Source organism: Hevea brasiliensis, chromosome 14, assembly GCF_030052815.1.
Source record: "Hevea brasiliensis isolate MT/VB/25A 57/8 chromosome 14, ASM3005281v1, whole genome shotgun sequence".
NCBI classification, from domain to species: Eukaryota; Viridiplantae; Streptophyta; class Magnoliopsida; order Malpighiales; family Euphorbiaceae; genus Hevea; species Hevea brasiliensis.
In genome coordinates, this window is record NC_079506.1 from 22,888,292 (window position 1) to 22,901,327 (window position 13,036).

Consider the following 13,036-nt stretch of genomic DNA (forward strand, 5'->3'; position numbering starts at 1 on the left):
ATTATTAATATTTTAAAAAATAACTACAAATTTATAACAAATAAAATATTTGTCATTAAACAAGACTAGAATTTTATATCTAGTGAGACAAATACAAATTTTTTATTCAATTAAATAGGTATTTTTTAATAATAATAGTTTTATAATTATATTAATTAAATAGTTTCTTTTTAATAGTAATTTTATAATTTAATATTATAAATTTGTAAATATTTAAAACAATTAAAAAATAAATTAATATAAATGAGATTCGATATTTATTACCGTTTATTAATTTTATTGTAATAAATAATTTTTAATGAATTAATAGTACTCATAGAATTAAAAATATAAAATTATAATAAAATTTTTAATATAAATATAATTACTATTAAAATAATTTTAAATTTTAATTTTGTAGAAATATTTAAAATTAAAATTTATTTATAAATTTTGCATAGAATAAGAGGTGTGAAATCTTTATTGAATAGCTTTTCAGTATTGAAAGTATTAATAACGATAACTTATCACTAAATTTGTATATAATAACTTCTTTACTGAATGTTTTCTTTAGACTTAAGGTTAGGTGTTATGTAAGAAAATTAGTTTAATTTTAAATTTAATTAAAATAAGTTCAAAAGATTTTTAAAAATTATATAATTTTCCCAATTTAACACTAAAGACAATTATATATAATAATAGCAAATTAAAATTAGTAGCTAGCTACAAGAAGTTCAAGAAGAGGAGGTGAGTTACTCCATCAAGCAAAAGAAATTAAGACACTCCTTATCCAATGCAACTTTGCCCTCGCTTTTCTTTTTTCCCGCAAAGTTTGTCCTCACATTTCCCGCAAAGAAATTTGTCTTCCTTCGCTTTCGAGACGCTGAAACTTCTTCTTCTTCTTCAAATACATAAAATCCAAATATAATATGGGTATATCTAAATCCCATCTTCTTCTTCTTCCTCCAATACATAAAATCCAAATACAAAATGGGTATATCTGAATTGAATATCCAAAATATCCGATCATATTGTAATCCCAAAGACTGAATAGCTGACAAATTTTTATTGCAAACTTAGACAAGTACAAGCCTTCATTCATATCATTAAAAACAAAAGATAATAGCTGCAATCATTCTAAGCTAGAAGAGCATACCAGACCACCATTCTAAAACACAAGCAAAATTATGACACTGACACAAAGATGTTTATGGAGCTTTAAAAGACAAGCCAGAACCACTGAACTTCTGTTCAGTTATTTGATCAATTGTAGCTGCCATATCAGCTGTCAAATAGTTCTCCCAATCACCAACCTTACCTTTCCTAAAAAATGCTTTCTTTTCAATTTTCAAATATTGTCCTATTGCAGAGCTGTGCTTTCTACTCTTATTCACCTCCAAATTGCTAAGAATCTCAAAGCTGCACAAGTCGACGACTTTTTGCACTAATCCTTGTCTTTCTTCTTCCATGGAGAAAGGGCAACCCATGAACTCTGCCATTCTCTTGACATAGGAGAAGGTGTCATTTTGCAGATCTTCATATTTGATGAAGAGCATTCTCTCGGGAAATTGAAGTCTTGCTTTCCAATAACCCAAAACATGATCCCAGTAAGGGCCATAATTATGGAGTCCTTCACAAAATTTCTGACATGCCTCCTCCAATGGAAAGGTTTCTGCGCTTGTACCTCTTACCTTACCAGCAAAGTGCCACAATGAAATAAACAAATCCTTGGGATCCCTGCAGATGTAAATAATTTTACACTTACACTCTACAATGGACTTGGGCAAGGAAGTGTAAGGCATGTGAGTGGACAAAAGTGGAAGTTCAGGGTCTCTGCTGGTAATATCAGTGAATGATAAAATATCAATAAAGGGCATAACATCATGTGGAAGCTCAGAAAGCAAAGGATTTGTGGAGGAATAGCTAAAACGTTTTCTTGTCAGAATGGCAAAAGACAGGGCTTTAAGCCAAGTTGTTCCAGATTTTGGATGGCTGCAAATGAAAATATCAGTAGGTTGAGCTTTGAGGTGTTCCTGTGCAGACATGATGCCTTCAAGTATATTTTGACCGAACCAAAAGCCTTGGTATTCATGGAGTTGCTGAGATTGTCGCCATCTACCTTCAATTCGAGGAAGGGTCGAGATGATCTCCTTATACTTTGTATGATTTGTTGAAGATGCTCTGGTTCCTGAAACAGGAGCCTCACTTTTATTGGATAAGATGGAAGATGGTTCCATGAATGAAAGCAAATGCCCTCAACTCTCAAGAACCATTTATGAAAAAACTCATATGGACTACATCTATTATATAGGAAAAAAGCACATGAATGATTAGGGCTAATTTGGGAATTTTTGTCTAAACTAAATCTATCATGCACTAAAAACATATTATATGTGGTGGGATCTATATATTTATATTCATGATGAATTAGATTTAAATAAATTTTTTCCTTAAATTTAAAACATATTACCCAAAAGATAACAAGCTACTTTTTATCATAATTAGTCTATAATTTTATTTTGTAATTTTGAATAATATTGTATTTAGATTCATGAATTTAAATTTATAAATTTGAATTTGAATCAAATACTAAGATAAATATAAAGAACAAAAAGGAATTTAAAATAACAATACTAATATCCAATTTCAAATTCAAATTCAAATTCAAGTTACAAATTTTTTTTTTTAATATTCACTTTCATTTAAATTCAAATTTAAAAAAAATTTGTAAAATAAAATATTTTTAAATTTATAAATTTTAAATAAAATATTTAAAATCTAAATTTATGGATTCATATCTAATTTAAAATTTAATACTATAATTACACACGATATAATTGAGATTTGGATAGTTTAGGTTACCTAGCGAATCCGGGTTTTTCTTTGATTGATGTTTCATAATAATTTAATGCCTAATTCTCAGCGATGAAAGGGAGGCTTTACTGATGACCCAAGTTGTGTTATATGTGGCTCGACGTGTGAATCTGTCGCCATTGAGGGCCTGTCATGTGGCTCCTGAGGTGTGGTATCGAGTTTGGGACCCTGCGTCTTGTCTCCCATGACTGACTGGCTGTCTAAGTGTGATGAATTGATTTTTGGCCTTAATGTAGATGTTGAGCCAATCCAAATTCTGTGTATTTTTGTAAGTACATTGAGACTATAAGGAATTCAATGATGAAAATTTATATAAGTATGAGATATATTTAGAAATATAAAAAATAAATAATTATATGTATGGCATGTTTGAAAATAATTTTGAAAAGTAAAAAATATTTAATTAAATTTAAATGAAATTTATTTTTATTTAAATTTAATTTTGAGAATTTATTTTATTTAAAAAACCTAATTGAACCTAGTTGAGCTCTCTAAGGCTAATAAGGCTCCATAGAGTATTTTGATTAAATAAATAAAAGCTTATAATTCTTTTATTTATTTATTTATTTTTAACGGAAAATAAAAATCAAGTAGGAAGTTTTCCTTTTAAGACTTCTTAAATCTTTTTTATTTAGGGATTACATAAACTTTCTATGTAGTGCTTTAATTTAAACCCCATAAATACCTTACAGAAAAGGAAAAAAAAAGGGAGAGAGAGGAAGGGAGGAGAGAACAACACAACACAAGAGAAAACTCCCACTCTATCTCTCCAATTCGGTAAGTTTCCCCATCTCCTTCTTTCTTTCTTCTTCTTCTTGCCTTTTTCCTTTTTTTTTCTCCTAGAAATCTTCAAGATCCCTTTAAAATATGTGTTCTAAATTTTGAATATTTATGAAATACAAAATATATCTATTTTTTCATGTTTATGTGCCTTTAGATGGTCTCATATGTTCATAACATTCATATATATGTAAAAATTTGAGGGTGATAACAACTCTGCACATATTCTTGTTGCTGTCATTTCATTTTTTTTAATTATTTTTTGTTTATTTATGTATCTGTAAAAATTGTATAATCTTCATGAAATTATGATAATTTTAGTCTCAAGAATTATGAAAAAAGTTGTTAAATTGAGTAAGTTATGGCTGTCTAAAGTTAGGGTGTCAACAGATCACAATTTATAGTGCAGTTGAATTTCAAAGCTTATATTTCTTTCAAATCTTCATCTTTTTCTGCAATTTTTGGGTTTAAAATTAAATTAAAGATATTATCTAATTTTTCCAATTGGTTTCATGAAAAAATCTTTTGTAGTTTTAGATATATTACAGTTTTAAAAAAGTAGTGCAAATCTATTACTGTCAAAAGTTCTGATTTTCATTAATTATTTAGTAATAATTTTGATTTGGTTATTAATTTTATAATTTAATATGATGTTTGATCTTCCTCTTGTAATTTTTATGTGATTTTTATACTTATTTAGATATTTTTAGAAATTCAAATAAAAAAATACAATGAATCTATCAGATTTGGAAATTTCATTTTTTTTATTTCTTTTTTGTGTTCAAGTTTTAAATTGCATGTTGATCTAATTTTAATGATGTATATGATGTGATATGGAGTTATGAAGTATTAGAATTAGGTTAGATTGACCCATAGCCATTATATAGTTTCGATTTATTAAAAACCATATTATAAGTGATTAAATTTTTAATTATAACGTTTATTTTATTTTAAAAAATAAATAGGCAAGTAGTTATAACATAAGCACCAAAAGAGCAATAATTGCGTAGAGCTTAACTGGAGTAAGATAAAGATTTACTTGTCATATTAAAAGAGAAATCCCTTCTTTAAGGGTAGCTTAACTCAATGATAATTGCAATAATTAAAAGATAAGTACCCTTTAAACTTTCTTAAAATAACAATTTTGTATTTACTATATAGTAATAATAGGATTTACTTGGTAAATAATAATATCAATTTTATTTGTATCTCTAGCCCATTTGTGTATTGAAATTTAATTAAATAAATATTAGATAAATTAAAATTAAATCTTATTTATAAACAATAACCCCTTGTTTGAATTACTTGCGTGTGTAGGTTTAGAAATTGCATTTTTAGATAAGAAGTTTGATAAAGAAATAATAAACAAGACATTTAGAAACATCAGTAGAGGACTGGCAATCGAATTAATGAGTTTACATCAGGCGTAAGGGGTGCCTAACACCTTCTTTTTGCGTACCCACTATCCCAAACCTAAACATTGGGCTATAGTGATGATGGTTGTGGAACCTCTACAAGGAGTAAATTGCCATCCATAACCCTATCGGAGAATTGAGTGCATCAATCAAGTCCTTTCGGTTGTCTCTTTGGAAATTAATGCTTCAATTAGATGTTCCTCAAAAGAAACAATGAATATATCACGGTTATTGCCCAGGTGGTGACTTCTTTCTATCTATGCATTTGTAGCTTAAATCATTAGTACCATTGTAGTGTTATGGGAAAACAGTACTTACTAGTGGACTCAATTTTATTAAGATTGAATAAATTACATATCTAGAAAATGTTGTCTAAAGAGGTGATACTTAAGTAAGACCGATGTGACTCCACCATCTTTCCAGGATATTACTTAGTGCACTTTATGTGATCCTAGTAGATGATCCTTCACCTCACGTCGCAATTTCCATATGGTGGATATAGCAATGGCGAAATGAAAAAATCTTTCAAGGTGCTTCTCTATCTATTAATTCACTGTAACACTCCTATTGGTATAGCCTGGTATATTTCACTGTTCCGGTGATCGGAGTCAGTCCGGATAATTAAGGGGATTAGAACCACACTTAAATCAATTAGAGAAGCCATAAACACAAATAATTAGTAATGTTCAATTAGTTAAGTACAAATAAGAAAAGCAGAACATAAGAGGTTAAACGAGCCGAGAGTCACAGCGATGGGTGACCTTCTCGGGAACGACTACGAAGTCGTTTTAAACTCAAATTTCGAACCGTAAAATGTGAAGTTGCGGTCCTTAGGATCCTTACGAACACAGTGGAAAAGAGAAAATCACGAAAAAGGACTGTTAAGTCAGTCAAATAATTAGGTCAGAGAGCCGAAAGAAATATTGAATTATTTGCAAACCGGGTTGAACCGGCGAAGGGCAATTTGGTCAATTGACCCCGAGAGCTGACTCCTGACCTAACTGTCAAATAAAATCGGAGAAAAGAAAATTTCAGAGTCGGGAATTAAATTAAAGAACTAATAGAAAAAAATAAATAAAAAAAAGAAAAAGAAAAAGTGTAGGGAGATGACATCATGCATGATGTCATAAAAGTAATAATTAATAAATTAAATTAAATGGGATTTTGGGGTCTTCATAAGTTAAAATAGATAAAAGAAAAGAAAAGAAAAAAAAAATAAAGTCATCTTCCTTACCAAACTTGCCGCCTCACCTCTCTCTTCCCATTCTTTCACTTGTTCCACCATTGTTAAGGGAAAGGAAGCTTGAATTTCCCTATTCTATCCCATAAATTCACAAAGTCCCAACACAAAAAATTCTCCTTACATGTTGAGGAAACATTAGAGACTAAAAAGAATAAGAAAGAATTGAAGAATGGGAAGCCTAAAAACCCTCCAAGCAAGGTTAGTAATGCAAACTTCAAATTTTTATTTTAATTAGTGTATGTATGGCATCAAGAACTTGTAAATAAACTCAAAATGAAATAAAAATATGTGTGAGGGACTAAACTGAATTTTTGGCCAGCAGGTGATGGGAGTATGATTTGCATGGTTTGATGGACTTAAATGAGTTAGAAACTTTATTTAGTTGAATGGTTAGGATTAAAAGCATTAAATATGGTTAAATGTAATAATTTAGTAAGTTAGGTTTTTGGGACTTAGGGTTTATGAACAAAAAATGTAAGAAATGAGTAAATGGTGTCTTGGACCTATTGTGAAGTGAAAAATGGTCATTTATGACCAAATGAGTTGTGTTGGAGTGATTGGAATTAAAGTTAAATTCGGAGGGAGTGTGGTCATGTTGCTGGCAACATGACCAAGTCAACTTTGAAGGACCAAAAATGAAAATTTACAAGTCCAATTGATATAGGACCAATTGGGGATGAACATAGACATAAAATGACACAATTTTCATTCAGGAACCATGCCCAAAAAGTGACTAAAACCTAATGAACAAATTGACCAAAGTTGGAAAAGTGCAGGCTGCCCTGTACAAACTGACCAAATGAACAGTGTTTGTTCATTTGGTCATAACTCGAGCTAGGCAGGTCCAAATGACCTGAAATTTTACCAGTGGTTAGATGAGATATAGACCTAAAACTTTCATGAAGAACACAAACCCCAATTCTGCCAGCAACGAAGTCATTTGGCCACCCCAAGTTGGTGACCCAAAACTGCCAGCACCAAAATTGCCCAGAAAATCTGGGTTGTTTCCAATCCGGCAGCCATGGTTCAAATGGCCATAACTTGAGCTACAAAACTCCAATTGGGGTGATTCAAAAATGAGAATAAACTTAAGATAATAAGAAACATTTTCTATGAAGGAAGTTTTGCTAAATTCTAACAGTAAAATTACCAATAGAACAGTGCAACTAGGGACACCAAAACTGAAAATTTGACAATTTTGCCTAAAGGACTTAAGTTTTGAGAAAATGACCAAAACCAACAAATTTAATGACCAAAATGTGGTATGTGGGTGAAGTTGGAGTTCCCATACCTATTAAGCCTTAGAAAGTCAACAATTTGACTGGAATAGTGTAGTGAATAGTAACCCAAAACACAAAAACTTCGAGAACGTCGAATTTAGCACGTTAGAGCTAGGTAAAAGTGAAGTTAAATTTATTTTTGGATTTATGCTAAGTTATGGTACTGAAACACTATGAAACTGTGTGTTTCAGCTGAAAAAGACTTAGAAACTCAGAGAGACTGAGTCAAGGCCCAGAGGCGACTCACGTCAGGTCTGTGCACAGTAATTTTTGTTTAAATATATGATTCTTGAAAATTTGATTTTTTTTGAGTTAATTATGAACTGTGTTGCCATTTATGATTGTTAATATGACTTTAGAAATTGATCAGATTTCTCACAAATTATTTGAATAAATTGTTTTGAATTGATTTTGTGTTCACACTTAGCCTGACAGTATCACATTATTCCTCCTCCATTTATGGGGTTGAGATCGTTTATTTTCCTCCCTCTCTGGCTTGCCAGTTGAGGTTGAGATCGGATGAGTACTCATTAGCTAGCTAGCCACCTCCCTCATTGATTTCGATTAGTGGGGTTGTAGATTGCTTTGTCGTGGTGTACAACACGGCATTGATCGAAAATTTTGTGTCATGGCTTAAGTTGTGTATGATTTTGGTAACACTGTGTTTCTTAAATTATTTGACTAAATTGTGTTATTATGAGCTCTGATAGTTTGCGAAATGTGATTGAGAAATATTTAAACTGTGTTTTGATAATGAATGATTTATGTATTGCATTTCAAATTTTTATTGTGCACCACTGAGTATTTTTATACTCAGCGATAGCTTATTTTGCTGTCGCAGATAAGAGTAACGAGAAAGCAGCAGAGTGAGCTGCTATTGAATTGAGGACTACACCGGTCTTTTTGTATGGGTATTATTTTATACCCTCATAGTTAATTTTGATGTAAATATAGAAATGTTGTATGTATCAATGTAAAGTTGAGCAGTTGTAAAATAAATTGTAATAATATTATTTTTGGATTTCCTTCTGTAAATTAATATTTATACATGTGAATTTCATACTTTATGCCTTGTGAATGATGTTATTAAATATTTTGAGATGATAAATTTTGATTTGGATTGTGGAATTATTTTGAAGTGAATTGAAATGAGTTGATTTGAGATTTATTGGAGGTTGAGAGTTGAGAAAATTATTGGAAGTGTTTTTTTTAGGTATTTGAAGAACTGTTTTCTCCAATTACAAACGGAACTCTGTCAAAATTTTTATAAAATTTACTGCAAAATTAAAATGGACAAAAATTTTTACTAGTATTTAAACTTTGAATAAATGGTTTTTAATTCCTACCAAAATGCTCACCACTTCCAAAATGTAAGAAAATTGTTTTAAAATCCCTTGTAGGATACTTAATGAGTTATTGGTAGGTGAAGTTCGATAGTTCATTAAGTATTCTACGGGATCATGTTACACCTTACAGAGGAGTAAGGTGTGACATGTTTTAGTGGTATCAGAGCATGGTTTTTCAATAAATTTTGACTATGTGTATGAATATTTCTTTGATAAGTACAACTGCTCAAGTGTCTTTAATTGATACATATGACGTATTTATATCATGAATATGCACTAACGGAGGTCAACCTCCTTGTGTTTGATATCAGGAAATAGAAAATTTGGGAAAACGGAATGGAAGGAGGAGATCATTCCGAAGAATAATCTGTTGAGGCTGAGGTTCAAGGGGAAGCCCCAGCACTCCAGAACGTGAGTGGGTCAACTACTCCAGCTCCTACTCCAGCACAGCAGTTCCCTGCTCAGTTTGTACAGCAGATGGCTGCGTTTTTCCAGCAAATGGCGGGTAATGTGCCACCCCAAGCTCAGATGCAAGCACCTGTAGCACAACCACAGCCCTCAGCTCGACAATATGAAAAATTGATGAAATTTGGGGCCACTAAGTTTAAAGGCATTGTGGATCCACTGGAGGCAGAGCAATGGTTGGAAAGAATGGAACGGGTTTTTAGAAAGCTGCAGTGTGCGGAAGAGCTGAAGTTCGAGTATTCTGTTTCCTTGTTGCAAGGGGATGCGTATGAATGGTGGAAAACCATCCCCCACAGCTTGGTTGAGCCACCTGTACTGACATGGACAGACTTCCTGAGGGAATTCAGGCAGAAATGGGTTCCTGATGCGTATGTAGATATGAAATTACAAGAATTCTTAAGTTTGAAATAAGGAGACAGAACCATAGCAGAGCATGAGAGAGACTTTTTAAGGCTAAGCCACTATGCTGGAAGCTTAGTTTCCACCCCCAGAGATAGATGTAAGAGGTTTGAGTCCGGATTAAGGTCGAATTTGAGGATGCAAGTTGTGGGTTTCCGACATCAGAATTTCGCTGAGTTGATCTCACAGGCCCTGGAACTGGAAAGGATAGAATCAGAAAGGGCAGTAAAGAAGGGTACACAAGAGAAAGAGAAGACTGAAAAGACTACGGGACAAACATCTGAGAGTGGTTCTGGAAAGAGGAAACAGTTTGGGGGATCCAGCTCCCGTAGATCTGGCAGAGGTAGATTTTCTGGCCAAAGACCACCCCGGTCTGGTCAGCAGACCAGCAGGCACCCCGAGGAGCTTTATCAGTATGGCAATGTGAAACTTGTGGTAGAACTCATGGTGGGGTTTGTTTCAAAGCTACCGGTGCATGTTTTAACTGTGGAGGGAGCGAACATTTCGCTAAGGATTGCACTAGTCCGCTCCGGTCTAGACCTTCTGTTACATCTGAAGGATCAGCCCAAGTCTCTGCACCTAGAGGGTCACAGTTAGCTGCTAGAGGTAGAGGCAGAGGTAGGGGCCCTGGTAACACTCCTGGAAGTCAAAGCACTGTTAACCAGCCAGTACCCAGTGGCGCACCAGTCAGAGTGTATACCATGCATCAGAGGGAGGAGGCTAAAACATCAGACGTTGTAGCTGGTAATTTTTCCATCCTTGACCAAGATGTACATGTGTTATTTGATCCTGGCTTCACACATTCGTATGTTAGTGCTAGTGTGATGTGTTCTACTGCTATTCAGTGTGTACCAATGGACTATGATGTGCTAGTAACTAGTCCATTAGGTCAGGAGGTCAGGGTAAATAAATTATATAGGGATTGTCCTTTGGTGATCCAAGGACACACTTTTCTGTCTGATTTAATTAAAATGCCCTTCAGAGATTATGACATTATCTTGGGCATGGATTGGTTAGCCAGGCATCATGCGATGATTGACTGTAGACTGAAGACAGTCACTTTTGGTCTTCCTCCGTATGGTGATGTAGTGATACATGGGGAGAGGCAGTTATTGCCTTCAAACATCATTTCAGCTGCACTGGCCAGAAAAATGATTAGAAAAGGGTGTGAGGCGTACTTGGCACATATGATAGACACCCAAGTGGGGAGTCCAGCACTAAAGAACATTCCTACTGTATGTGACTTTCCGGATGTATTTCCTGATGAATTGCCAGGATTACCTCTAGAAAGAGAAGTGCAGTTTGAAATTGATGTTATGCCTGGTGTGGACCCAATTTCCATAACGCCATACAGAATGGCACCAGCAGAACTAAAGGAATTGAAAGTACAGTTGCAAGAGTTGCTTGACAAGGGCTTTATCCACCTTAGTGTGTCACCTTGGGGAGCGCTGATGTTATTTGTAAAGAAGAAGGATGGCACTCTTCGGTTATGCATTGACTATCGGCAGCTGAATAAGGTGACAATAAAGAACAGATATCCATTACCCCGTATTGATGACTTGTTTGATCAGTTGAGGGGTGCAGCTGTGTTCTCCAAAATTGACCTGAGATCAGGTTATTATCAGTTGAGAGTACAAGAGCAGAGTATTCCTAAAACTACCTTCAGAACCCGCTATGGCCATTATGAGTTCTTGGTCATGCCATTCGGGTTAACTAATGCTCCGGCTGCTTTTATGGATTTGATGAACACTATCTTCAGACCATACCTTGACCAGTTTGTTGTGGTATTTATCGATGATATATTGGTCTATTCGAGGAATGCAGAAGAGCATGATAGACATCTGCGGATTGTATTGCAGACTTTGAGGGAGAAACAGCTATATGCCAAATTGTCGAAGTGTGAATTTTGGCTGAAGGAGATATCCTTTTTGGGGCACATAGTATCAGCAGAGGGTATTAAGGTAGATCCTAGCAAGATTGAAGTCGCCCCACTGGAAGTCGCCTTAATTGGAAACCACCCGTAAATGTCACGTAGATTCGCAGCTCAAGTTAGCCGATACCGCAATGATTTGTGAAGGGATTCTCCATGTTGGCATTTCCATTAACCAAGCTGCTTAGAAAGGATATGAAATTTCAGTGGACGGACAAATGCCAGCAAAGTTTTGATGAATTGAAAATATGTTTGACTGAGGCTCCAGTCCTGACTTTACCTAGACCGGGTAAAGAATATACAGTTTAAAGCGATGCTTCTCACAATGGATTAGGTTGTGTGTTGATGCAAGATCGAAATATTATTGCCTATGCATCACGCCAGCTAAAATCGCATGAGAGGAATTATCCGACACATGACTTGGAGCTTACAGCCATTGTGTTTGCTCTTAAGATCTGGAGGCACTATTTGTATGGGGAGAAATGTTACATCTACACAGATTATAAGAGTTTGAAGTATTTGGGCACCCAGAAAGAGTTGAATTTGAGACAGAGGAGATGGTTAGAGTTGATAAAAGACTATGATTGTCAAATAGACTATCAGCCAGGGAAAGCTAATGTTGTGGCTGACGCCTTAAGTCGCAAGACTATGGCAAGTCTACGGTTTACTCCTTTATCTTTGGTACATGAGTTGAGATCATTACATGCCAGTTTAGAGATTAATGATGAGGGGCAGACAGCAGTTGCATGGCATGTACAGCCAGTGTTGATAGATCAGATCAGAATGGCTGCTCAGAATGATGAAAGGTATCAGAAGCTATTGGAAGAAGTCCGGCAGGGCAAGAAACTAGAATTCTCAATCAGAGATGATGGTTTACTGCTACATCAGGGCAGAATGTGTGTTCCTAATGATGTTGATTTGAGGCAGATCATTTTGAAAGAAGCACATGAGTCTCCCTTTGCCATGCACCCTGGTGGTACAAAAATGTATAGAGGGTTAAAGGAGCATTACTGGTGGATGGGTATGAAGAGAGATGTGGCAGAGTTTGTATCCAAATGCCTAACTTGTCAGCGAGTAAAGGCAGAGCATCAAGTACCCACTGGGTTGTTACATCCACTACCAGTGCCAGAATGGAAATCGGAAAGAATAACGATGGATTTTGTAATGGGACTTCCGAGGACACAGAAGAGTCACGATGCAGTATGGGTCATTGTTGACAGATTGACTCAGTCTGCTCATTTTTTGCCAGTCCGAATGGACTACAGTTTAGACAGATTGGCCAGGTTGTACATCGATGAGATTGTGAGACTTCATGGAGTGCCAGT

General features: G+C 34.4%; 1 protein-coding gene across 1 annotated transcript; it reads right to left on the reverse strand.

The window, feature by feature from the left end:
• Positions 1-1,000: 1,000 nt before the first annotated feature.
• Positions 1,001-2,269, reverse strand: LOC110637266 (flavonol sulfotransferase-like). The gene has a single exon (XM_021787300.2). The coding sequence runs from the start codon at positions 2,214-2,216 to the stop codon at positions 1,188-1,190; it is 1,029 nt and encodes a 342-aa protein (XP_021642992.2). The 5' UTR covers positions 2,217-2,269; the 3' UTR covers positions 1,001-1,187.
• Positions 2,270-13,036: the final 10,767 nt, after the last annotated feature.